A 26,669-nucleotide genomic window follows, 5' to 3' on the forward strand; every position below is an offset into this window, starting at 1 on the left:
CTGGCATTTGAAGACAGATTTTGTCTTTTCTGATAAAAAAAAAAATCGTAATGCCTAACCCTTTCTGGCATAATCAGGTGGCTCTCCAACCACAATGCTGCATTCAGAGTTTGTTTTCATGTCTTGAAAAGGCCCTTCTTTCGACATTAAGCTCTCTGTCATTCCTTAATTGCAAATTTACCCCTGCACTTCACTGAATGAACTCATGTTTCATGGCCTTCAATGCCTGACATGAAAATATCCATTAATCACCCAACAACGATCCCAGTTCGAAAAACGAGAGAGAGAGAGAGAGAGAGAGAGAGAGAGAGAGAGAGAGAGAGAGAGAGACACACACTCACGTTTCATCTCCTTCTCCTTCGGCCAGGGTGTGTCCGTTCTTGAATATCGTGGCTCCAGGCACGGGGGTTGGAGGACGGCATGGCTTCTTGTGAAGAGAATGGTCGACGATAGTAATATCTCCTCCTGGAGTCAAGTCACCGTCGTTATAGGATGCTGGAGGGGGTATAGGAGGGAGGCAATGCTCTCAGGGGGGGGTAAGGAGGAGGAGGTGCATCTATCTGGGACACTTACTAAAAGCATGCGAGCCGTTACACGTCATCACTGGACAGAGGCAAGAAACTACGACCAGACATCAGCATGCTTGTGCTCTGATCACTAGAGTGGCTAACGGTAGATGTGGATAGGATGTCAACGAGAATAAATGATATTTCGTTCTTTTAGATCAAATGTTAGAGCTGGGCTGAACGAACTGGTGGCTTATTCATTCAAAGGGGTGGTGAAGTCTCTAAAACATTATAAAACATATTTGAGGTAGGGGTGAGGGGAAAAAAACTTTAAATCAATGTTATCCTGAAAACAGGTTCAATTCAAGTAGGGATAATAGAATAGGTATATTATGTTGAGAGCTGTTACGGAAATCTATATAAGGAAAGGGTTACAGAGAAATCTGAGGATTTGGTATTGAATAAAAGACTAAAAGTAACTTGATGAATTTTCTCATTGTCTTCCTTTCACACAAACACACACACACACACATACATACATAAGCTGCAAATACATACAAACAGGAACAGAACAATGGCACGAAGGCTGTGTTTTATGCGTAGCTGGTATATTTCTTCTGCATTCACAAATTTCCCCCCCCCCCAACCTGTTAGTTGTGCATATTCAAAAACTTAGAATCAAAACGTGTTGCATTAAATTTTTCAGTTGTAAGAGATGAAAATCACATGCACACGCACCCACAGTGTATATATATATATATATATATATATATATATATATATATATATATATATATATATATATATATATATATATATATATATATATATATATATACATATATACAGTGTGCTCAAACACAAAAATACAAACACACACACACTATATATATATATATATATATATATATATGTGTGTGTGTGTGTGTGTGTATGTGTATTTTTGTGTTTGAGCACACGAGCATGTGTGTATGATTATAGATGATTCTAGAGTTTCTCTGAATTTTTGAAATTCCTCTTTGACATTTTTTTAGATAATTTGCAAAATTTTAAACTTTTACATCTTGGTATATTCCCGGCGTAAGCCTTCGCGTCACATCGTATGCACAAGCGACATACGTACATACATACATTCATGTACGCATACATACATACGCATATTCACGATATGCAGATACATACAAAAGCTGTTACGCGGTAATAGCAACCCAGCCACTATAGAAAAGCATAGACTATCATGCGCAGAATTACATAGAAGAAAATGGCAATTACCCTTATTGCAATGAACAACGTTTTGAGAATTACGTAATGTTACCCTTTGCTAGAAAAAAAAACTTAACAAGAGAAGATCCAACAAAGATAATACTACGTCATAATATTAGTGATCCATATCTTATTAAAGTTCAGGTGTGATTGCATGACGAACTGGGAATTTCTTAAAACTGAAACTCATGATTAGACATTGTCTTTTGCATTATTATAGTGTCATCTCTAACTCTTTGTCATCTCGCCCTTTTTATTTAAATGTAATCAAATCACATAAGCAAAGCAGCGCTACAGTTATGCATCAGTCACAAATGTCCTAACAATGTTGTAATGTTGTATATATATATATATATATATATATATATATATATATATATATATATATATATATATATTATTACGCTAACAAACTCATAAAGCAACAAGCCATTCACAATGTAAGGCAGCCACATTAATTTCACCATGATGGGGTCACAACTGGTCTTCCTTAAAATATCACCAAAACGCTTCGTCTCCTATAGAAACTTTCTGATTTAAGTTGCCACAGTGTCAAGCGACTCTCATACTGTCCCAAGAGAACAGATGCTGCTGGTATATGCTTGTAATAAAATAATTAAATGTACATGATTTTTTCATGTGCTTCCTGCTTCTATGCAATTATTTCTGATTTCTGGGTCGCTCAGACCATTCGCGTGTTTAAAAATCATTTTTCCTCCCCAAATCTAATTTAAACTGCTCCATCATAGGTACTCTCGAGGCTTAGGAGAAGGAGCGAAGGCGAATAAGTCATGAGAAAAAAGAACCTTTCCAAAAAGGGCGTGTCCATTAATTGTTTGTACATAACCTAATATGGATCCCTTCTTTACTAACCGATATTCAATCAGCAATTTCAGCTGTGGTTACAATAACCAATTTGCCTTTCCTGATAACAGTAACATGGCCTAACTCGCACAAACTGATAATGGTAAACTAGCCAATTCACACAAACAATAATAGTAACATGGCCAACTCACACAAACCAATAATAGTAACTTGGCCAATTCACACAGTAATAGTAACCTGGCCAACTAACACAAATCAATAATAGTAACCTGGCCAACTCACACAAACCAATTAACAGTAACCTGGCCAACTCACACAAACCATTTAATAGTAACCTGGCCAACTCACACAAACCAATTAATAGTAACCTGGCCAACTCACAAAAAAAATAATAGTAACACGGCCTAACTCACACAAACCGATAATAATAACATGGCCAACTCACACAAACCAATAATAGTAACCTAGCCAACTCTCACAAACTGATAATAGTAACAAGGCCAACTCACAAAAACCAATAACAGTAACCTGGCTAACTCACGCAAACCAATAATTGTAACCTGGCCAACTCACACAAACCAATGATAGTAATCTGGCCAACTCACACAAACCGATAATAGTAACATGACCAACTCACAAAAACCAATAATAGTAACATGGCCAACTCACACAAACCAATAATAGTAATCTAGCCAACTCAGACAAACCAATAATAGTAGCCTGGCCAACTCACACAAACTGGCAATAGTAACCTGGCCAAATCACACACACACCACTAACAGGAACCTGGCCTACTCACACAAACCGATAATGGTAACCTGGCCCACTCACACAAACCGATAATAGTAACATGGCCTAACTCACACAAACCGATAATAGTAACCTGGCCAACTCACACAAACTGATAATAGTAACCTGGTTTAACTCGAACAAATACACTTAGATATGATCCACATACAATATACTATTAGAGTGCCACTCTTCACCTCTAGCCACAGCGCTAAGGTTTTACAAAATTACTACAGTAATTTTTTTGCGACACACAAGCTCATTTGCACCCTAGAGACCAATCCATATCACCACACACTTGCAGTCATTACCATCATTTTCATTTTAAAGTGACAGGTATTCGAGTGACCCTTTTACGCTCATCGTGAAGCAAAACAGAGCTTTGTACTCTTACTAGTGTTTGTTGTTGAGAGAGAGCTACTTATGTTACCTTGTTGGTCCAGGACCACATACGACGAATCGTAAACAATAACAAAAAGCTTAATTGAGTTGCATTACCCTGCAAGTGTCACAAGGATGACAACTGAATTTAAACCAACCATACAGGAGGGCCCAAATCGTGACCTGGCCATAATGCTGAAATTTTGACTTCCCCATAAAAAGCAGCACAACGAAGCGCAACATTTATTTGATACTATATTATTATATTAATTTTTTTCCTGTGATAACATCTGCCACTTTTGTAGCATGTTATAATGACATGAGAAATATCTTACATACTCCGTGGGCAATAAGGGTTGCCCTTCTTTGAAGCTTATCATCAAAAAGAGCCTTTCCAATGCACTAGCGGATCCATGAAAAATAATAAAATAATAATAATGAAGATTTAGATAATAACATAAATAAGAAACATAAAAATGGGAAAATAAAAAAAATTCGATTAAAGAAATATATATATATATATATATATATATATATATATATATATATATATATATATATATATATATATATATATATATATGAAAATTGGTGGCCCCATGGAATTTTTCTGGATCCACTAGTGAATGAAGTTGCATTAATAATTAATCATCTGCACCTGCTTGTATGAATAATTGTTTAGCAGATTCTCTTGTCCTAAGTAAACCCTTATGCAAAAAAAAAAAAAAAAAAAAAAAAAAAAAAAAAAGGAAGAAAACTCACCGTTGCTTCCTCCCCGTTTGACTGGAGCTGGTTCGCTGTTGTTAATGATGTCGGTGGCTTGGCCTGGGACAACGCAGGCTGGGGGTGCAGGCCTGAGGACCCCCAGGTAGCAGGAGACTTCCGTAACGTTGAGGAACCAACCTTCGTCGCACGTGTAATCCACCTTGGCTCCGTGAATGATCGTCAGACCTTTCTTGTAGCCAAACGTGTACTTACCGTGATTCAGTTCGGGCAATACACAAGGATCTGGTGGTTTGAACAACAGATGCGACAGTAATAACATTTTCAACTGGACTTGTTTTCTACCCTCACCATTAATTCCCAGGCCTACTGAAAGGATGAGGAGAAAAATCGTGAACTGCAGTGACTCCAGTAACCTTATGTTTTCACTGTAAACTATGAAGTCTGTACTATATCCCCTTCCACTGTTTTTTAGTATCTGTGACTACTGATTAACTACGTTGCCAAGGAATTCATTTGAATTTCCTGTATTCTAAGTTTGCTTATATATCTTTAATATCTGATAAGTCACACAACATCTCTTTTGAATGCAATATTGGGCTGATTAACTAATTTGTCAGTCTGCGGAAACATAACATCTGCAGCTATTCTGAAAAGGGTGCTAAGAAAAGTGCAACTTGTCTAAGACTTAATGCTTAAGAATGCCTATTTTGGGCTATGAAAATAAAAAAAGAACTAAGATCTAAGAAAATACTGCTCTGACTGAGATACTCTCTGGCTAAGAAAACAGTACCTATGCAAAGGAAACGTTTGCATTCATATTAAAATGAATATACAAAAAAATTGAATTTATAACCAATGTATGGATATTACTATTTTAAACAGTGCTATGTAACCACCCCTCGTTAAAAAGTGGTTTCTCATTTCAGTGGAAATTCATCTGCATGCTACTACAAGCAAAAGCAAGGGCAGTGTGTGTGCAAGGGAGAGTTAAGGGGTTTTCGAAAGGATGCTCAGGGAACGGTCAGGAAGATGCGGGAACTAAGTCAAAAATGGGGCACAGTTACCAGTACTAAAACGACATTGCTGAAACACACGAAAATGTGTCACAAAGCATCCCCTCCATGCCAAGAGTACAGCTAAGATACGGGTACAGACATGGCAAGGAACAGAACATTTTTTGGCGTCGAGAATTCTAGAGAGCTCGTTATTTTTTTCTCCAAGTACTCCGGTGCACAGACAACGAGATTCCCCTTTTCCTCCGTCCACACAGTCTTTCACATACAGCAAATGGTTATAAATGTCCACGTTGTTCCGCCAGTAAGTTTTGTTAATTAATTTTTTTTTGCATAATTCCATTCATGTAAAAGAAAACATATAATCATATTTATTCCTCACTGTAATATTCTTTCCACACACTCCTTCGTGAAAATGTCTCTTACTCCCACAAGTACACCATAATCTTAACAAGCAGTTTACTATGTGACATCTCTGTCACTATGGACAATAAACAACCCACTATTCTCGGGTGCCAGCATCAGTGCCACAACTCTATTTAGGTCTACAACATCTGGCTTCCAACTAACATCGAGCCAAAACACTATTTTTCTCATCACTAAAGACCTGAAACCCTTTGGATAATGTATGGAAGTCTTTGATCGAAGAGTGAGCTTTCCCAGAGGGAAACATCTTTGAAGTATTTTGTTTCAGTCCAGTTTTTTCACCAGGCTTGAATTCCTGGAGAGAAACTTTTGAGTATCTACTTACTACAGTCCAATGAACATTTTTTTCTTTAGTTACGAGCAAACGGTTACGGGGAGGAACATCAGCTGTCTAAGTCATCATTTGAATAAAGGAAATTTTGTCTGTCTCCTACTGGAAAATTTGTACACACCAACGCCAAACTTCGAGCCAAGAATAAGGAAACTTTCATCACTGGTCTCTTACCAGACAACTAATTACAGAAAATATATTAAAGATATAAATTTTAGACTGCGACAGTTTCAGTCAGCAAAATTACATTACAGTTTCATTGCTAATTTCTGTAACAGACAATAACGCATAAAATACCAAAGTTCGTTTAGATCTTAGGTGATGTATATCTGAATTCTCTACAAGCTCATAATTTGAGTGTCTACGTGGGCCCCCCCTAATTTGACCAAAAGGTACTTCATACTTCACTTTTCGATGATGCCTTCCAACATTACCCAGCTCCTTGATTGTTTTTTTTCACTCACCTGGTTGGCATTCCGGGTTCTTGCCAGTGACTGCCCAGGCACCGTACCAGCATCGCATAGTCTCAGAGCCAAGGACGTTGTACCCACTTTGACAGGAGAACTTGACCACTTCGCCGTGGCTAACGATAGCTTTCTCGGCTATAGGAGCTCCGTTGAATTCGAACTGGCCATGGGAAGCTTCGGGTACCGAACAGGGCACTGTTCACCAGGTCCCATCGGGTGGAGAGGGGCATAATTTATAACCAGCTCCCACCATGTGAAGAGGGGGGGGGGCATTACGCTACAACCAAAGCCATGGATGAAAAGGGTCACAAAAAATGACTGGGTGGGCTTAAGGGTCTTCATGCACAGATGAGGTCACGGATGGTAAGGAATAATTGTATCGTGGATGAATTCATAATCATAAGAATAATTTTGAATTTTCAAGCGCGCTGTGATATAAAGAAAACTGGTTCATACCATATTGAGTTAAATATATTTGAATAATGAATAAATGTACGGGTCGTTTTTGCTATGAACAAGATTTTTTACTAGACAAACAAAGTAAAAATGTAAAGACATCATCTAGTTCTACTACAACTCGAGTTTTATTTGTACGTCCCATGATAATGCATTTCTGACCAACTCGAAACGTAAGGCATAAGATCATGCATTTAACTGCAGTTATTACAGACGCTTAAATTAAAGTTATTGAAAGAATTTCTGAGTTGATCCCCCTTTGTGATGTCTACTGTAAGTCCCTCATCCCTAGGTTGGATTTTATCAAGAGTTCACTAAGTCATCCAGGAAGTAGCTTGGCAGATCGTTGAACTGAGGTTTCTTTTGATGTTTACATCTCCTGGAACCATTTTTCTCTTCATAATTACTCTACAGTAAGAAAAAAGAAATGATATTATATGTGATCATGTAAGAATTGTGACGGTATTTTTTCACTGTTGTCTTTCTATCATAAGGCTAAATTCAGTTAAGTAATTTACCATTATCTGAGGAAAATCTTTCTATTCAACAGCAGTGTCAAAACAAACTAAATCTCAGTACTTTATTGAGGGCATACTATCTTTCTGGACAATTCAAAATTTTCACTCGAACCAAAGGAATTCATCCCATATGGTGAATGAACTGTAAAGAAAGGGTTCCTCAGTGTCCCTCTACACTGAGCCCATCAGAACAAGAGGACAGCTTAAGACAACAAGTCCCTACTCAGGAAAAAAGGAAAAAAAAAAAAGGAAACATGAATGAGAAATGAATATCAAGTATTTAGAATTCCAGCCCAACTCTCACGCTGGCTCGCATAATGCACAACAGGAAGGTTTTGGTCAATCTGTCCAGTGGGTATGGCTGGATTCAAGCTGCATGTTTGGGAGAAGAGGCGAGAAGCAAGGAAGGGACACAGGTTGGCAGCATGACTTTTGATATATTTACAAATAACAGTCTCATATGCTCAGCACAGCATTTGTTAAACTCTTGTCCTTTGCTCGTGCTTGCTCAAAGCTGATCTACAAAAACTTTAATTGTATTATACATCAAGAACATGACGCTTTTCTCCTACTGCGCTGTAAATGAAAGAACAGAACTGTGGCAAGATAAACACCATGACTTGTTATCCTCGCATGATACAGTGCCTACCATTGTGTACTCCACACAAATCCAATACTTACCTATTTGAATTTTATTAGGAAAAATCAAAAGAGATGACCAAATGGCTAATGGCTGATTTTCTCATCCCTAAAACAACGCAATTTCACAATTCACTGACACTTTCCAGTCAATTTAACGGCTAAACTCAAAAGTAAAAATGACTATCGTTCTGCTGGTGCTTATCTTTTTACTTAAGGGCGCTTCTCCAGTTACAAGATGACGACAACTTTCTGGACCATAATCCTAACATCCAAGACAAAGAAGCAGCAGCAGCAATAATAGCAGCGGCGGCAGCGCAGCAGCAGCAATCATGTAACACTACTTTCTGAGGGACACAAGCCTTGCATCCCACATAACTTCTATACGCCACCTTCTCCAAGTGACTGGGAAGGCGAGTTTTACAGCAAAGTACGCAAGAAAAGAGTAATCGAACTTACGTGTGATACATTCTGGTTTCATCGGCTTCCATTTACCCTTGGCGCATTTCGCTGTTCTGTTGCCAATGTTGAGGCCGTATCCATGAAGGCAGGTCACTTTCACTCGAGCTCCTGCGGAGTAAGTGTAGTTGTCGTCCCGACCAGGCCTGAGAACCTCAACTCGTAGGTACTGTTCAATGGGGATGTCGGCGCAGTGAGGTACTGGAAGTGGAGGGAGAATCAGTTATACCCAGGCATCTCTGTACCTCTGATTTGTGAAAATCCAAAAGAAAATAAAAAAATTGATGCATCTACCTGGCAAATTTGGTCTTGAGCTCTTATCCTTACATGGTTTCGTTGTGAACATATACTAAAGTTCCGTTTTTACGTAACTAGTACTATATGTGCAAAATATGCTACAAACAACCTTATATCTGGAAATCAAAAATAAATTCCACAATTGCTGAGTCACAATATACAAACCATTCTTCCCCTTCTTTTTCCATTTGTTTCTCCTTTTGTGCTTTTTATCCTTTTTCTCTTTCTTCTTCTCGTCAATGACGTTTCTTGGTACTCTTTTCAGCGAAGGCCATCTTCCTGACTTTTCAAATTCATGGGGACTGTTTTCTATGCGAAGGAGTCTGTAGAAATCAACGAGCGGTCCTCTCAGTCTCTTACTAAGATTGAGGGCGTTCTTATTTGCATTCGAGAGGTGGTCTTGATGTCCTCTGTCCACAGGATGATGCAAACCAGGAAGAATTTCTGCACTGGGCGCTGATGTGCTGTGGTCTTTAGGCACGGCATCATAAGAATGCGATGGAGGTGGAGGAGGAGGAGAAGAAGAAGAAGAAGAAGAAGAATGCATGAAAGACGAAGAAGAGTCAGTGGGTGGTAAAATCCTACGAATATGGAGCGACTGCGAAACATAAGAAGTAGCTTCAGGCTTCAGCGTCTGTGAACTGGCAGTACCAGCAGTTGCGGCGGTCCTCGTACTTGTAGTAGAGGAAGGTATCATGGACCACCCGATGGGCCTCTCGTTCTCGTTGATGATTTCATCCTCGAGTTCCTCATCAGTTAGTGTTTCGTCTTTTTCTTCAGCCACCGCTTCTGCCATTTCATCTTCTTCCTCATCGTCATCATCAGTGTCCTCAGAGCCATGTTCTCCTAGGTCTTCAGTAACGTCTTCCACAGCACTGCTACCACCACTGCTACTGCTAATGCTACTACTACTACTACTACTGATGCTGATACTGCTGCTGTTACTGCTGATGGACAGCGGGTACTCCAGCGTCGTTTGGTTTATGCCTTCTTCATATTCAGAGATGTTCACAGATCTCTTTATCCAGTGGATTCTAGGATGGAGATCTGGTTCGCACCTAACAACAGAAAACAGAAATGAACAAAATGCTTGCGATGTTATTACTAGGTACTAATATTTCACATCTGATTGCAGGGAAGATTAAGTCAGTAAACATAAGGTCCTCGAACTCTCTCTCGCTGCTGTCTTACAACACTTTGTTGTCTTGGATAGCTCTTGAAAATCAATATTTATCCATAGGACTTTGATGAGTATGAAATCAATTACCTTGGTAACTCATTTGGACTCCATCTGCCAGCAACACAGGTGGCGCCAGGTGGTCCAGAAACAATCAGGAAACCTTTATTGCAGGCGAATCTAATCTGGCGATTGTTGCGGACCTAAACGAGAAGATTAACTACTGGTGTTAGTTTACAAGAATGGTTAAAGGGTTAAAAGGGGTTGAAGACTAACTACTGGTGTTAGTTTACAAGAATGGTTAAAGGGTTAAAAGGGGTTGAAGACTAACTACTGGTGTTAGTTTACAAGAATGGTTAAAGGGTTAAAAGGGGTTGAAGATTAACTACTGCGGTTAATTTACAAGAATGATTAAAGGGTTAAAAGGGGTTGAAGATTAACTACTGGGGTTAGTTTACAAGAATGGTTAAAGGGTTAAAAGGGGGTTGAAGATTAACTACTGGGGTTAGTTTACAAGAATGGTTAAAAGGTTAAAAGGGTTTGTTAACTGAGAAGAAACAAGTCCACAGATGAACAAAGGAGATGAATGTCCAAAGACTGCACATAATTAGTTGATAAAGGATCATATTATTTAACAATTTCAAGTCTACAATTTCTGATTGAGGACCAGTTATAAAGAGGGACCTAAAGAACTTCGCAGGAAGCTAATGCAAGAAAATTAATGAAAGTTTCTGACTAGTCAGTGACTTGAACTTATAATTTGAAGATGAATGCTACCTTTATTTATCAATTTCCACAAGACGCAAGATGTCAGACTCTGACAGAATTGTTCGTGTGGCGAGACAATGTCATTTTCATATTATCTAACTGGAATATATTTAAAAACATTTTCTAACAATGAACGAGCCACAAGACTTGGGTCCTATTCTCGTTAGCATAACAATTAAACGGACTGATAACGTGAACTAATCTTTACTTTTGCTGTATGTATTAACATGTATAAACTCACCCTCTTCACGTAGGATCGATAGTCATACATGCCCATATTGCCCACGAGCAAAACTCGACCATTTGGAAGCTCTCCCGGAAAAGGACAATACACTGAAAAGTCGTGAGGAGAAAGCAGTTTGAATGTACGAAGACGGAGAGAAAAGTCTTTTTTGCAAGAACATACTGGATTAGGAGATTAACAGCTCTAGGAAATACCAGAAGGCAGTAAATGACCACATTTGGATATTAAGGAAAACCTGGGGAAAAATATTTTTCCTCTATATCAATGGTATTCTACTTGGTCTGGAAGGTAATCAAAGATAAGGTAGCAATGTTTTTTTCTTTTTTGCGAAAACCTTCATGTCCAGCGTCGAGTATCTCAGCAACGCGGTACTAAATCACTCAAAAGCCAATCAATCAAGCAATCTCAATAGACCCACCTTCTCTGCACTTCGGCGTCGTTCCGGTCCAGTTTCCATAATCGCATTCGGTGGTCGTTGGACCTTCCAGTTTGTATCCGTCTTTACATCTGTACCTGGCTCGCATGCCGTGGTCTGTCCTGGGCGCTATGACCATTCCATGGCGAGGACGCCTAGGAAGTTTCTTGCACCGGGCTGCGTTGACGGAAATAAAAAGAAAGGATAGTGTATTCTCGTGCAAAATGGGGAGTAGAAGGGTGCACCGGAGCTAATTTGCATCTAACTTCGGGATCACGTGTGAAAAGGATCGTAAATTCGCTGATTATAAGTATCCATTAAAATGATGTGCTGTAGAGTATTAGACACTTAGAAGTGCGGGATAAAGGATTATATATTTCTGGAACGTAAGAATGGAGAAGATTCATTCATCTACTCTCGAAGTAAACACATAAGTTTCATTTCTAACATCTCATCAGCTAATTTTTTAATTACACAAGTCAGCATTAAACCTCAAAGATACGATAAAGAATGAAACAAAAAAAATTCGGTGAAGAATTGTAGATACATTTCCAGACATTTCAACTGCATGCTCATTTACAACATCTTAATTTTTGGGTGGCCTGTTAAGATACTAAACACACACACACACACACACAGAACTTACCAGCCTGGCATCTGGGGTAATGGGTCCAGGTGCCATTATAACAAATGGAGGGCGCCAGACTGTACGTCAATTCGTACTTCTCATTGCACTGAACGTCTATGACGGTCCCGTGGGGCACCTGAGCGCCCGTCCTCGTCTTGTTCTTTATGACTCCGAACTCGATGCTTGGGACAATGCAGGGAGCTGCGCAGATGCGGGGAGGGAGGGAGGGGATTAAATCAAGAATGAATTAATCTGGATACGTTTTCTATAAAGATCTGCATAATCTCGCTCCAGCAGTGAGGGGAAATCTTTCGCCAAGGTAAGATGAAAAATACTGGAGATCGTTATAAAGTGAATTTTAAATGCACGGTGAATATTTTTTTTTTTAGTCTCTCATGACTTGTTTATGAAAAAGCGTTAAAATACTTATGACATAATTCCAAATGAGTAAATGAACGAGAGTGAAAATCTGAAAAATAATTACAGAAAACTGCAGGTTAAAAAAAGTGATAAGGCTCAGTGCAATATATATATATATATATATATATATATATATATATATATATATATATATATATATATATATATATATATAAATGCTTATAGCCAGACAGACAGATAGATAGATATATGGATAAAAAATGATCTGTGTCACTCAGATGACAAAATCTAAAACTGGAAAATGACTGAATAAAAAAAGAAGCCATTCGATAAGGTAAAAATTCAAAGTAAGTAATTAACAGGAGAAAAAAAAAAAACAAGAATAAACCATTAAATTATAATAAGAAAAACACTGCATCAAATATATAATAAAATGGTAAGTAAGGGACATATAAAAAAAAAGGAATGTAAAGAAATATTCTCTGGCAGATGTGCGCGACTCCTGAAAACACTGATGACATTCGAGTGGACAAGATGTTGGGGATTTGGTGGTGACTTATGTACAGCATTCAGTCGTGGCTTCTGGTAAGGCGGGGGCGGGGGGGGAGGGGTGGGGGGAACTACACTGATCTGGACTAACGACGGAGTTGAGGGGGGGGATAAACACACAATATCCATAATGCAAGTGTCAAAAGTACAACCGAGAACTAAGCATTTCTGGAAACAACATAACGTTTTTGATAAGAAATCTAAAACGGGTGATCGTAAAACTGAAAGGTTGTAAAATCCTTTATGGAGCTGTAAATTTTTTTTATGGCAATTAAAGCAATTTTCTTCCCTCAAATAAGATATAAAAATAATCTAAATTGATTTTAAGGTAGACTGATTATGGTCAAAAGCTCTGGTAAAAATATTTCTTTTAAAACACAGATTTTTAGGGCCAGAAAGTCGATTTTTGTGAACAGAAAGTTGAATTTTGTGAACTTTATAGGTGAATCATTTTACTTCTATATATTAGAAAATCAACTTACTGCGCCATCATTTAAAAAGATATGGACGAATTTAAAAACTTTTCGATAAAAGGATTCAATTTTAATCTTGAAACCAGTGAATTGTATGCAATTCATATATATATATATATATATATATATATATATATATATATATATATATATATATATATATATATATATATATTATATATATATATAGGGAAGAAGGTGGCTCTTATTTTCTGATCAGTTCTTCAGTAACGTAAAGGCAAAATACACTTTTGATGGTAGAAAAAGTAATTAAAATATAAGAGAAAAAGAAAGAACAAACTTTATGAAAATGCAAATGATTTCATCAACGCCATGAAAAATCAGTGCAAAAACAACTGCAATATAAGAGTAAAAAAAAAAAAAGGTAAAAGTTATCACTGATCCTTAAAGTGACTCAAGACAAATCCTTAAAGTTACTGGTGCAATCATTCACTAAGTAGTGCGTTATTGGAGAGTAATAATGGTAAGCCACATTGCATGAGGAATCCAAAAAAAAAAGGAAAAAAAAAAAGATAATATATCTACAGCAAGATTGTAAGTCAGCAAGGCCTTTAAAATCCCACCTCGTGATTACTGAAGTCCTTTTATGTGTCATCCTGCCTATATGAAGGAAAAAAATATTTCTACTTCCTATATATCACATTAGGAACGTCATTCATTTCCGCCATTAAGTCACTGAGTCATAACATTTCTATTAACTACTGACATTTGTTAATCCCCTTTTACCAAAACATTCATCACATGTGGTCTGTGAATCTCTTCAATTTATGAGTTTTGTGGGTGTAAGTTATACAACTCTGGATGACTGACAATTTTCCTAAATTTAAAAACTGCAGTATTCGGGCACTTGAGCAATGTTCATTTGATGATTATCTGAGGAAGCGTTTCCGGCAAAAGAGATACTGCAACTTCTTACATTTGTCACAAGATATCGATAATTATAATGCAGAGTCAGTTGCAAATTTCCCTCCACCTCAGTGAACTCCTGTTTCTGTCTCCTTCCTCTACAATTAGCTATTATTACAAAAAAATAGAAGCAAGACTTCAAGATGAATCAGGGGGGAGCTAAGAGAAAGAAATCGCCATTTTATTTTGTAGGGGGGGACTGAGAGAAGAAATGGGTGTTAATGGGATTGGCAGGGGTAACTCACCCAAACACATGGGAGGTGGTTTGCTCCAAGTGCCATCGGCTTGGCACACGGTGGACTGGTCGCCCTCTATGGTCATGTTGGGGTAGCATCGGAAGATAATGGATGAGCCCAAGGCTGTCCCTTGCTCGTAGTTCTCCAGCCAACCGTTTGACAGATGACCTGGGTGGCCACAGTTGATTTCTGCGGACATAACCCCACTTCCCTCAGACCTTTGTTGTTTTTTTGGGGGGGAGCAAATGGTAAGCGAATAAAGAAAACATTCTCTCTTACCTTGGAAGAAGGAGGTGACAGATTCAAAACTGCATGCAAATATATAGGAGACATATCCTGTGCTGGTCACTTGGTAATCGCTGAGACATACAGAGCTTTATATCTGCCACTTGTTAAGCTTACTAACAGAATGTCCTCCAGTGAGTAAGGCAAGGTACCATAACCACATGGTATGTCGAGGCATTTTTACCGAGTTCCACAACTTCACCTATCTACCTAAACGATTATATACGATCGGGCAGAGTAAGTAATTCATTTACCTAAACCCAGCCTGATAAATATGTTTTTCCTGCCGTTTTAATATTACTGTTTCCCAAAGAAATAAAAGTATTAAATGAGAGTCAGAGCTACTTGTAACCCCACATCCTGCACAGAATTCAATAAATTTCCTATGACTTTTGAGCCAGTGTAATAAATGGTGTAATGTCAATTATCTGCTTTAATTAAAAACAACTGGGTGTGTAAACAAATGTTTCTGTTTGTCAGTAAAAAAAAAGGCATATGGAAAAATAAGTTGGATCTAACCTTAATGGAAGAAATAGCCAAAACTCTCAGAAGACTATGATGGAAAATAAAAGCAGGTGCAGACTTCTGAGGAAGCCACCGAACCTATATTAGCACAGTGAATGTGGAACAAGGTTTTCTGGTGTGTGTATGTGTGTGTGTGCGTGTTTTATGTCGAATGCCAAAGAATTTGAGGGACCCTGGTTCTCAAGTTTCATGATTAACTGAAATGGTAAAAAGGACTGACATGTAAACACCAAACCTTTAGCTGGAAATCCGTCTGACATACCCGTGTGGAGCCTTCGTTTTCTACCTTTACAGCCATCATGAAAGGTACTGATGATTCATCTTTATTCCGTACCTATGATGAAATATTAGCAAAATGGGGAAACTCAGCAGTAAAAACTTGTGTCACGGAAGCCATGATAATGATGAGAAAGAAGAGAGTTGAATTGAGATGCTTAAGGGCATTACAGTTGAATTTTGAAAGATTCGAGGTACATCAGGAAGAACTTAGTCTCTGAAGAGCTGCAACAGTTAGTTGAAGTTATTTGGAAACAAGCCGAGAAAATGTGTTGATGTTGAACTTATGTATTATGAAATCAAATGGCTGTAGCTAGGCTATCTGCAAAGTATGTCAAGGACTGCAGAATAATGCAATTCAATCCGGAAGCCTTGAGGTCTTCAGAGAGAGTCATGTGAGTTGATATGGGCGGAAACTACTGTTATACGGGATTAAGGGACGGGAGAAGTAGTATTATCAGGAGCACTGAAAGTGCTACAGGAAAACGAGCTGAGAAAACAAAAGCAGATGAATGTACCTTCAGTAGAGCAAGCTCTGGTACAGCGTTGAGATTTACTTTCATTACAGTAAAAACGTTTACCCGGGGAGTAACAATGCATTAAAGTAAATTATTTCCATATCTCAGGAGGAAGCAATATCAGCTTAAATAGTACCGAAATGACAAAGAAGGCTAATGCGATAAATGAACAATCATGAAAAGGGACAGTCGCAAAATATTTAGGGAAAAAAATACTTTTAACATGAGAGAGGATATTATGTCTCTACCCTTGAGGTAATGACCTATATAAACGTTGCATCAATTCTTTTGCTAATGAAGCGATAATCCTTTCACGTGATATCAAGGGAAAAGCGAGCCAACTGATTAACTTGGCATCTTCAAAGTGTCATTTAAAGCATGAAGTGGAAGGAATAAGTCTCAGAGAAGCGGACAAAGAAATTTAAAAGGCCAAAAATAATGAGAGATCGTAGGTGTAAAATACTGAGTTTATCGTAAAGACGATGGAAAATGAGGCTTGGATGTTCATCAGTCACTTCATCTCATCAGCAGCATAGGTCTTGTAACCTATCGAGTCAAGGTGAATAGAAAAAGTCAGGCGTTGTGGGGCATAATGAAGTTTCCAGTCTAAACATCTCTGGCATTACAATGAAATAACAAAGGCTCGTGGCAGGAAGTAAAATTTGCGAACACTAGCAAAATTAGAAAACGAATGTATAAGTCTGGAATATGTTTTGATCCAAAATAACATAATAAAAACTTGGAATTCGGCTCTGTATCCATGAATCCAAGTAAACTGTGCACAATTACAGCAATTACAAACCCAGTATAGGAGCAGGAAAAGATACAGAGGGGTTGAGGAAGTTGGAGGCTAAGAGAGTTTCCTGACAGGAAGATGCAAGGCCTTAAAAAAATAGTGGGTATGAAAACAGGCAAATAAACAGGGTTGTATACACATTTGTGGCGCTAATATTTATAATTTGGATGAGTAAAAACTTGTAACCCAAAAGTATTTATAATTTTTATTTGTCATCGCTAATAAACTAAACATTCCCATATTTTTATTTGTTCCAAATTTTACTGAAACCTGTTGCTATGCAACGCAATATCTGTTTCCACATTTTACTGAAACCTATTGCGATGTAACCCAATATTTGTGTTCCAAATTTTACTGAAACCTATTGCGATGTAACCCAATATTTGTGTTCCAAATTTTACTGAAACCTATTGCGATGTAACCCAATATTTGTGTTCCAAAATTTTACTGAAACCTATTGCTATGTGACGCAATATCTGTTCCAAATTTTACTGAAACCTATTGCTATGTGACGCAATATTTGTGTTCCAAATTTTACTGAAACCTATTGCGATGTAACCCAATATTTGTGTTCCAAATTTTACTGAAACTTGTTGCTATGCAACGCAAAATTTGTGTTCCGAAATATTACTGAAACCTATTGCTATGTAACGCAATACTTGTGTTCCGAAATATTACAAAACCATGTGGTGTGGGCTTACCAAATCGTCGTCATTTCATAAGATGCCTGGCACAGACCGTCCGACCGTGACAAAAACACTCACGATGCAAGATTCGCAAGCAGAGATATCAAGAAAACCATGCATAAAAAAACGGTACGAGTGATAGAGGCACAACACCACAGAGTAAGAGGGAAAATGAGAATAGCATCATCAGTCGAAGGCATCACCACAGTCTCAGGCAAGAAGAGGGAGGTGTGGCATCATTCAAACTATAGAGGGCAAAGAAAAAAAAAAAAGGTGAGAATGACGGAGAGACGAAGAGGGAAAGAAGGCATTTTCGCACTCTACCTCAGCCGTACATACCGAAGCACTTAGGAAGGGGGTGTGACCAGGTACCATTCTGCTGGCACGTCGTGCGCTGATCTTTATGTCCCTCGTACTTCATGTTGTCGTTACAGCGAAAGGTGATAACGGCACCAAATGTCGTGCGCGAGCCATCGAGCCATCCGTTGTACAGGACGCCAGGTGAACCGCAGTTGATCTCTACGTAATAGTACCGTCTCATTCATATGGGAGCGTCTACAAAGCTTACTCAGCTCTTTCAAATCCCTCTCGACGCAAGACAGACGTGTATTCAGACCACACTGCATGCACGTACATTTTAGAAACGTTCACACGTTCTTTGACAAATTCGCTTCCACCCCTCTCATCTCAGTCATTCTTCTATCAACATTAAAATCAGTTACTTTCTTTTGCTGGACAGCTACAGTCTGATGACCAAAATGTGGTTTACTGATCACATACTGAATTTTATATAAGCAAGAACTAACACATCTTTATTTCCATGCAAATGTTTCTACTGCTTTAGATTAACTTGAGCACATCTCCCTCGTATCCATGCAAACATTTCTACTGCTTTCGAGTTACATTATCCTACAAATATAAACATTTGAAAAAAATTAGTCTTATGAAGTCTACACACACACACACACACACACACACACACACACACACACACACACACACACCCCATATAATGATTTTTGGCTTCAGTGTTTAGCTCACACATTCTTATAAGTTAAGATGCCATCACCACTCTGATTCAGAATAGTCCATTCAAACCCCTATTCCCAGAAGGTCAGGTCAAGCTGGGACACTCCCCCTTGAATTATGGATGAAATTACCCGACAAATCCACACAGCATCCAATCCATTCACCACGGGACAGTTCTTCTCAAAGGTTAGAGCTACAAAAATCAAGTTCAGAGAAGAACACAGAATACTGAGTGGAGCAGAGAATAGATCAGTACATTATACAGCCCATCAAGTACTTACACTTCTATGCTAGGAATCTAACCACAAAAAAATCTATATAAGGATCATTAATAAAGATTATAATATGAACAAATTACTACACTGCGAGTACGTAAACTTTTAAGTCTGTATCGACTAACCAGAATAAGTAATAAAATGAGAAAGAGGAAATATTGTTTTTGATTAAAACCGAAAAAATACTACGTTTCAGAAGCATGCACAATTAAAGACATTCAATTATTCCACCAAACTGGATGTAAGGTTATTTCAAGAAACCACTGACAATTTTCATTTTATCTTCAAGAATTTTATATTAATATTAAATAAGATGAAAAAGTAAACACCGATTTGTAAATGACAGATAAAAGATAAATTGATAAGCACGACCACTCCTAATGGCACAAATCGTTTCACTAACAGCTAATATTGTCATGAAATTAGTAAACGACATCTAGTATTTAGAGAAGGCATATTATTAATGAAAATAAAAGAACGAAAAACATCACTTCCCGGTGAAACCCGGCTATTAATATTCATATGGCCTTGTAGGCTTCCACACGCAAATTAAGTTATCTCCTGTTTGCATATATAATTTTCGGGCTGACATTTTTCACTTTTGACACGACAGACTCAAGAGGATGATGTTCCGGATAAATTAGATCTGCTTTTAAGTCCTCTTGGATGAGTAATCATACACTACAAACACTGAAACTAGATAGCTTACGAGAGAGAGAGAGAGAGAGAGAGAGAGAGAGAGAGAGAGAGAGAGAGAGAGAGAGAGAGAGAGAGAGAGAGAGAGAGCAGTCACTCCTATGTTCAGCCTGAAACTTCGAATAAAGTATCGAAATAAAAAAAAAATGGCTTCACAGGTATTATATCTAATTCAGAGACCTGCACTTGCAAGCATTAACCTTGACCTAGCGCGCATGCTCACGTCTTCAGAATATATTTCTTTCCCTTACATTAACCCATTATAATCTCGATCTTCCTTTCGCGGTAAGAATTCAGTATCATAAGCAATTCAAATCAGTTGATTTCCTATTATTTACTATTTCTTAACGAGATAGAAAGCAGTCAGTTACCATGGTTAGTGACGGTGGGGGGTGGGGATAATGAAAAAGAAGAGAATAGGAACAGAGTTGGAATTTTGTTTTTTATGATAGTGAAGGCCTTTATAGGGGTCACCAATCAAGACCCATTTGTCTTAACATAACACCTCAAAATCCCATGCCTGTATGTTTAATTACTCACTAAAGCTAAATTGTCAAGGATATCTTCGCAATCTGTTCGTGTTTACAGTCTCCATTCACACAACTTAAACATTTGTACTTTTCTTCCCTGTACAGCTAGAAACTTTACCCAACGCATCCCAGCTTTTACCACTCTACGGCTCTTCGTACCGTTACTTCTTCTGGAAAGCTCATGTCGCCTATCTTCCTCATCTGTTCAACTGATTTACCACAAACGTCTTTTAACATTTTCCGCAGTTTCTCTGCTGATTTATCAAACTACTCTTGAAAACATTCGCTTCGGAGTTTCCCTTCTCACAAACACTTTCCAACTTCTTCAATTCGTAAGACTTCCTTTCGTTATTTGTAGTCAAAGCTGCTATTACTTGAAAGCACCTTTTGGTGAATTTTCTTCTATCTGACTCTTTTCCTAACTTCCCAAATCTTCGCAATTTCAAATAGACGCTTAATAGTCGAAGAGATTAACGCAGATATTGTACGCCAAGTCAGTTGTTCCAGTGTTCTTATTACTTTACGAGATTTCCTTATCGTAAAATAAAAAATTTGTACTCTTAAGAATATTACCATTCACACCGTGCATCCTTGCCTCTCTTCGTTTCATTCTTTGGTCCGTATGCCACCCCTAAGTAACTTTTGCCTTTACTATAAGCAAGATGTCTCAAAAACCAATCAATTTTTATTGTTTTGTTTAGATAGAAGGCAATGTGATGCATGATCAAACTGTCTCAGACAAAATTCTGAAGTTCTCAGTCACTTACACTTAAATTTTTAGTAGCAAGTTAATGGAAAAAATTCTAACCGTTAAAGACCGTTCTCTTCAACATGTTATTGACAACATAACAACAGTATTAAAGATTCACTACTATCTAAACATCAGGCAATCGGCAAAGGATTGCCTTTGAATACTGCTACCAGTTTTGCCTTTGGCGTTTGCCAATGTGTAATTTCAGTAATATCCTCAAGAAAACCCCATAAAGAAGCACGAATATCAGAGCTAAGAAAACATATAAATTCAGCCCTAAATTCAAGATAAGCGCCACTCATCGATTGAACAGCTACTCCAGAATAAAATTACATATACACCAAAACGCCAGCTCTTTGCTAGGCCGCGGTTGGCTCAAAATAGCCCTTGCTATCAGGAAGCCAGTATTTAGCGAATATCGATAAAGGCAGAGACACAAGGCCTATTGTAAAGAGTGGCTATAACAATAAGGGCTCCATCGGGTATCTGCTTCCCGCTCATCAGCTAGTGGCACGCAAAAAGTCAACACCGAAATATTGGATATTGGCTTCGGAAACTCGGCGGGGCGATCTGCATAGTGTGTGTGACACCACCCTCTATTTCTTTCACTCCCTCTGATGACGTTGCGTTCATTTTTTTTATATTTGTATAATATTTTTTCCCTATTTGCATAACCTTTTTCCCCCCGTAGTTTAAAGTAGTTCATAAACTGTGAGGCCCCTCTTTCTTTTTTTAAATAGCTCCAGTAGAGTATACTTTCCTTTCATCCTCAAATTTGTAATCAGACAGAAATGAGAGATAAGGCATTTTGCAAATGACTAATCTATGAAAGACTTCAGTGAAATCATGATGCGAAATACTGTGTAAAATTAAGCAAAATAAAACGAAATTGCATATGGATTAAATATTTCAGTTAATATATGTTCTAATGTTCTTTCTTTCATTTGAGAAAAGATGCTGCCTGCATAAGGATGCTTTGAAAAAAAAAAAGTTTAAAAACGCTAAATTCATCCTTCTCACACAAAAGAAATTTAATTCATGCTTTTCGTTTCAAGTTTCAACATTACATGTTATCATTAAATCCTTATCAGCTCCACATACATAAAAGAATTGTACACAGATCTTTGATCACTTATATTACGTGAAGATCTCAAGCTTCCAGATTTAAGAACTTTAGTTTTTTTAATACTTTGGGTTCTCCATCAGCAAGGTTACGAATCCTAAATTTTACGTTTCCCTTACAAAAAGGGTATATCAATAACCATCACTTTCATTCTTACCCGCACATTTAGCAAGAGCAACAATTCACCTCCACAGAGACTGAGTTTCACCATCATTTCGCGCAAATGAAACTTTTGTCTCTCTTAAAAATTAAGTTCCACAACCTGTTCACATCTCTTGTGTTTTTCAGTCCAACCATTCTGTGACTTGTCACTTGCAAGAGAAGACCACTTTTAATCATCTCTTGTCTTACTACCGAAGATTATATTATTTTCCACCGTAAATCAGTCTGATGTTAAATTCCGCACTGACATTTTTCCTATTACAACAGCACTCTCCAGTCTTTATGATCAGCCAACCACTTTTCATCCAATCTTTCTTCACGTTCTTCACATTTTTGCACTTGCAGTTTTTGTTCATTTCCAAGTCTCTCACTGTTTCACAAAATTAAATCTAAGCAACTACAGAATATGACACAACTCAGAGCTTAGACTCACTTTCATACTAAGCCGATCACCTTCGCTGTCACAAACTGTCATTAGTGAAACTGCAGGGTTATGAACATCATGGCCTGTAGATCATTGTACTTTGTCCTAGTTACTTCTGGAGCTCTTTATCTTGATGTCTAAACACTCCAACTCCATCTTTATATTGTCTTAAACACTCTAACTCCATCTTTATAACATCTTAAACACTCCAACTCCATCTTTATATTGTCTTAAACACTCTAACTCCATCTTTACTGTCTTAAACACTCCAACCCCATCTTTATACTGTCTTAAACACTCCAACCCCATCTTTATACTGTCTTAAACACTCCAACTCCATCTTTATACTGTCTTAAACACCCCAACTCCATCTTTACTGTCTTAAACACTCCAACTCCATCTTTATACTGTCTTGAACACTCCAACTCCATCTTTAAACTATCTTAAACACTCCAACTCCATCTTTATACTGTCTTAAACCCCAACTCCATCTTTATACTGTCTTGATTATCGAGAAAGGATGTCACTGTTCGGATTGTAGTTCATATTTGAAGCTGATAGTTGGAGATGTGCTGAAAGATGACAATATGCCAGTCATGCTGATGCCCTCAGGGCAAAACTATTAAGATGACAATATGCCAGGCATGCTAATGCCCTCAGGGCAAAACTACAAAGAAATTTGAACCAGCGGATTTCAACTATGGTCTATTTCTTTAAGCAGGAATCTCAGTCTTTACACTTAGCCAATCTTTAAAACTGGATTGTAGTAGTCTAGGTCCTAGTAAGCAATTTACCTTACACTTGGGCCTCTCTCATTATTTTGATGCCTTTCCTTTTGGGGTAGGATCAAGGATTGACATTTCTAAGTGTCCTCAGCGGCGTCACTGGCAGAGAAATGAACTTCAAGCAGACATTTTTCACTTTTTCAGCCAGCTCTTCTCCAAAACATCCTCAAAAGACATTTCCTTAATTCCTTAATTGTAACTGCATACCTATGCTTTCCTTGCTTAAAAATTTCTTACTGACTCTCTCCAATAAACAAAATGGAAAAACTACATTTTTCGTTACATCCTCCAACATACATAAAGCATACATTTTATTCTATATCATTCCCCCTTATAATTACTTTACTTACTCAGGAGCCTTTCCTTGAACCGAACAAGTAACTGAACACCCTATACAACCACTCTAACATAATTCAACCATCTACTTTAACATCCCCATTCACCCCGAAACGCCCCTAGCTACGCGTCGCTGTTTCCTCTGCGGTACCAGTTACCTTTGTTATTCTTTTAAAATTCAAAATGTTTTAATAAAGAGTTATATTTTTAGACCTATCTCTTCAACAGGTTCCGCTGTCTTGAATTTCCACTTGGATCCTTGTGAATCCTGTCAGCTTTAATCTTTACTTCTTTCGCTTTCCCCTTGAATTCTCTACTATAATTTTTTTTTTACAGTATTCTTTCTTCATATGCTGCTTGCTTAAACAATTACATCAACCATGAACGATTAAACTTTATCTCAATCTTCATCTTCAACCTTTTTATAGGATACTGTTACTTCCCCCTTGTGAACAGCATTACCACAGTAAAATCCATTTCAGTTTTCGTAATTTCAGTTTTGTCAATGACGTGCAATCAATTCAAACTCTAGATTTTTATTAGCAAAATACATCCTTCAATTTACTTTGCTATACCCCTGAAATAAATACAAAACGTTTAAAGAGTCTTTCCCCGTTATCCAATTCCTTTTCCTTAAGCTTTCAAATACAATTTCTTTAAACCCATTTAGAAGAAATCCCTTTCATTGACAGATGTCACCGAACTGCAGCGTCACACAGACCAACGAAGACAAAGTTAAACGTGAACTTTTTGATTTCACTCTTCCTCATGCCTGGCTATTTTCATTAAGCCTCATACATTTTTTTTAACTAACCAACCACATGATGTAGTTTCATATATTTCCAGTCATCTCCCTTGCTATAGATGTCGCCCGCCCAACTAAAAAGTACTTTGCAATGCTGCACTCTGTACCCTCCTTCCTTTAAATATTCATTATTGACATTTTCCTGCTCACTTACACCTTAAGCATGCGCGTTTTAAGTTCAAGACAAAATATCAACGACACAAACACATAACTTACGCACGTTTTACACACACACAAACAACCCCCCCCACACATATATATATCTAAATGTATAGATATACACACATGAATAATACACAAACACATATATATGTATATTTACAGTGAGTGGGTGTGCATGTAACTTACATTTCAGCTTCAATATTTAGTATCTTTTGTTCACCTTTCATTTTAATCGAGATAATATACCTGTTGCTTGTTAGCAAATCATGTTCAATACCGATTTCAGTACAAATAATGAGGCAGCACGAATAAATCATGGCATTCAAATATTTCGATCCAAGTATGTTAAGGAATTCTGGGAGCAACGGGGACGATTTATAATCCTCGAGGCTAGTCGTTAGATTTAATGGTTCCAAGTTCATAATTAAGACACAAAAGTGTACATTAATCAGAAGACAAACTTCCTTCAATTGGGGTCGAGATCATGTAAATGTTAAACAAGCAACTTGAAGAAATTCACAAAAAATGTACATTAACTATAGAATATATATTGATAACTAAGGCTCACACCATTTCCAGAGAGTGACACGCATGCATGCACACACACATATATGTGTATATAAGTATATATATATATACATATGTATATATACATTACATACATTATATATATATGTATGTATATATATACACATATATATATGTATATGCGTGTGTGTGTGAGCGTGTCACTTTGGAAATGGTATGAACTTCAGTATTCTACAGTTAAAGTTCTTTTTGTGTGAATTTCTTCAAGTTGGTTGTTTAATCTTTACATGATCTCGACATCAACCAAAGGAAGCTTTGTACTCTGATTAAATATTATATATATATATATATATATATATATATATATATATATATATATATATATATATATATATATATATATATATATAATTATATATATGCACGTGTGTACACATACTATAGGTATAAATTCAGCAAGTTCTCAGTATTTGTGGTGGAGAAATCTTCGCCCGAAAAGTGTACATAACAATGTCTTCTCAGAGAACATTACTCTGACATATCTTAGTCCAATAAAATAGGCAAAGCCATAGTTATCTAGGGATAACTAACCCCTGAAAGAGAGAGAGAGAGAGAGAGAGAGAGAGAGAGAGAGAGAGAGAGAGAGAGAGAGAGAGAGAGAGATTCACCTTCAAGGAAATACCATGTCTAACTGAGCCGAGTAGGGTCTCTCTCTCTCTGCTCTTATCTAGCTGCATACAAGTCTCATTCTCATTCGCAGTAAGTTCTGCCCTCTTAATGGTAAATACCGTGATAGCAGCAGGTTGAATGGACTAGCGAATGCATTTAAGCAGATAGCGCTCCGAGAGACCGTCTCCTCTAAACATCTGTCAAACCATTTTATCACGGATCACAGTAAAGTACGATGACTTTCGATAAATTGAATAAAATGCTTATGAAAAATGGGCTAGGGTTGAAGAGGAGACACTGAGTCAGGTGGGAACGCAAGCAGATAGATGTGTATACGAAGGAGAAAGAAAAGAAGAATTGAGTAGTGGGATAATGAAATGAAACATTTAGTGAAGAAAAGACGAAGACTGTTTG

At 37.6% G+C, this 26,669-nt stretch overlaps 1 protein-coding gene across 8 annotated transcripts in view; it reads right to left on the reverse strand.

Moving 5' to 3' along the window:
• LOC136828892 (sushi, von Willebrand factor type A, EGF and pentraxin domain-containing protein 1-like) overlaps positions 1-26,669 on the reverse strand; it is a 757,486-nt gene that overhangs the window by 19,481 nt on the left and 711,336 nt on the right. For 2 of the 8 annotated variants that reach the window (XM_067087200.1, XM_067087202.1), the window contains exons 9-18: positions 14,904-15,083; positions 12,347-12,529; positions 11,704-11,877; positions 11,283-11,374; positions 10,364-10,476; positions 9,262-10,154; positions 8,800-9,000; positions 6,725-6,922; positions 4,527-4,772; positions 342-495 (exon numbers count right to left, since the gene is read on the reverse strand). In XM_067087200.1, coding sequence (XP_066943301.1) covers positions 342-495; positions 4,527-4,772; positions 6,725-6,922; positions 8,800-9,000; positions 9,262-10,154; positions 10,364-10,476; positions 11,283-11,374; positions 11,704-11,877; positions 12,347-12,529; positions 14,904-15,083 — 2,434 coding nt within the window. Of the gene's footprint in view, positions 1-341; positions 496-4,526; positions 4,773-6,724; positions 6,923-8,799; positions 9,001-9,261; positions 10,155-10,363; positions 10,477-11,282; positions 11,375-11,703; positions 11,878-12,346; positions 12,530-14,903; positions 15,084-18,319; positions 18,500-26,669 lie in introns of all 8 variants that reach the window. The other 6 variants (XM_067087206.1, XM_067087198.1, XM_067087199.1 and 3 more) reach the window with 5 other exon arrangements.

The sequence above is a fragment of the Macrobrachium rosenbergii genome, chromosome 43 (genome assembly GCF_040412425.1).
Source record: "Macrobrachium rosenbergii isolate ZJJX-2024 chromosome 43, ASM4041242v1, whole genome shotgun sequence".
Taxonomy (NCBI): domain Eukaryota; kingdom Metazoa; phylum Arthropoda; class Malacostraca; order Decapoda; family Palaemonidae; genus Macrobrachium; species Macrobrachium rosenbergii.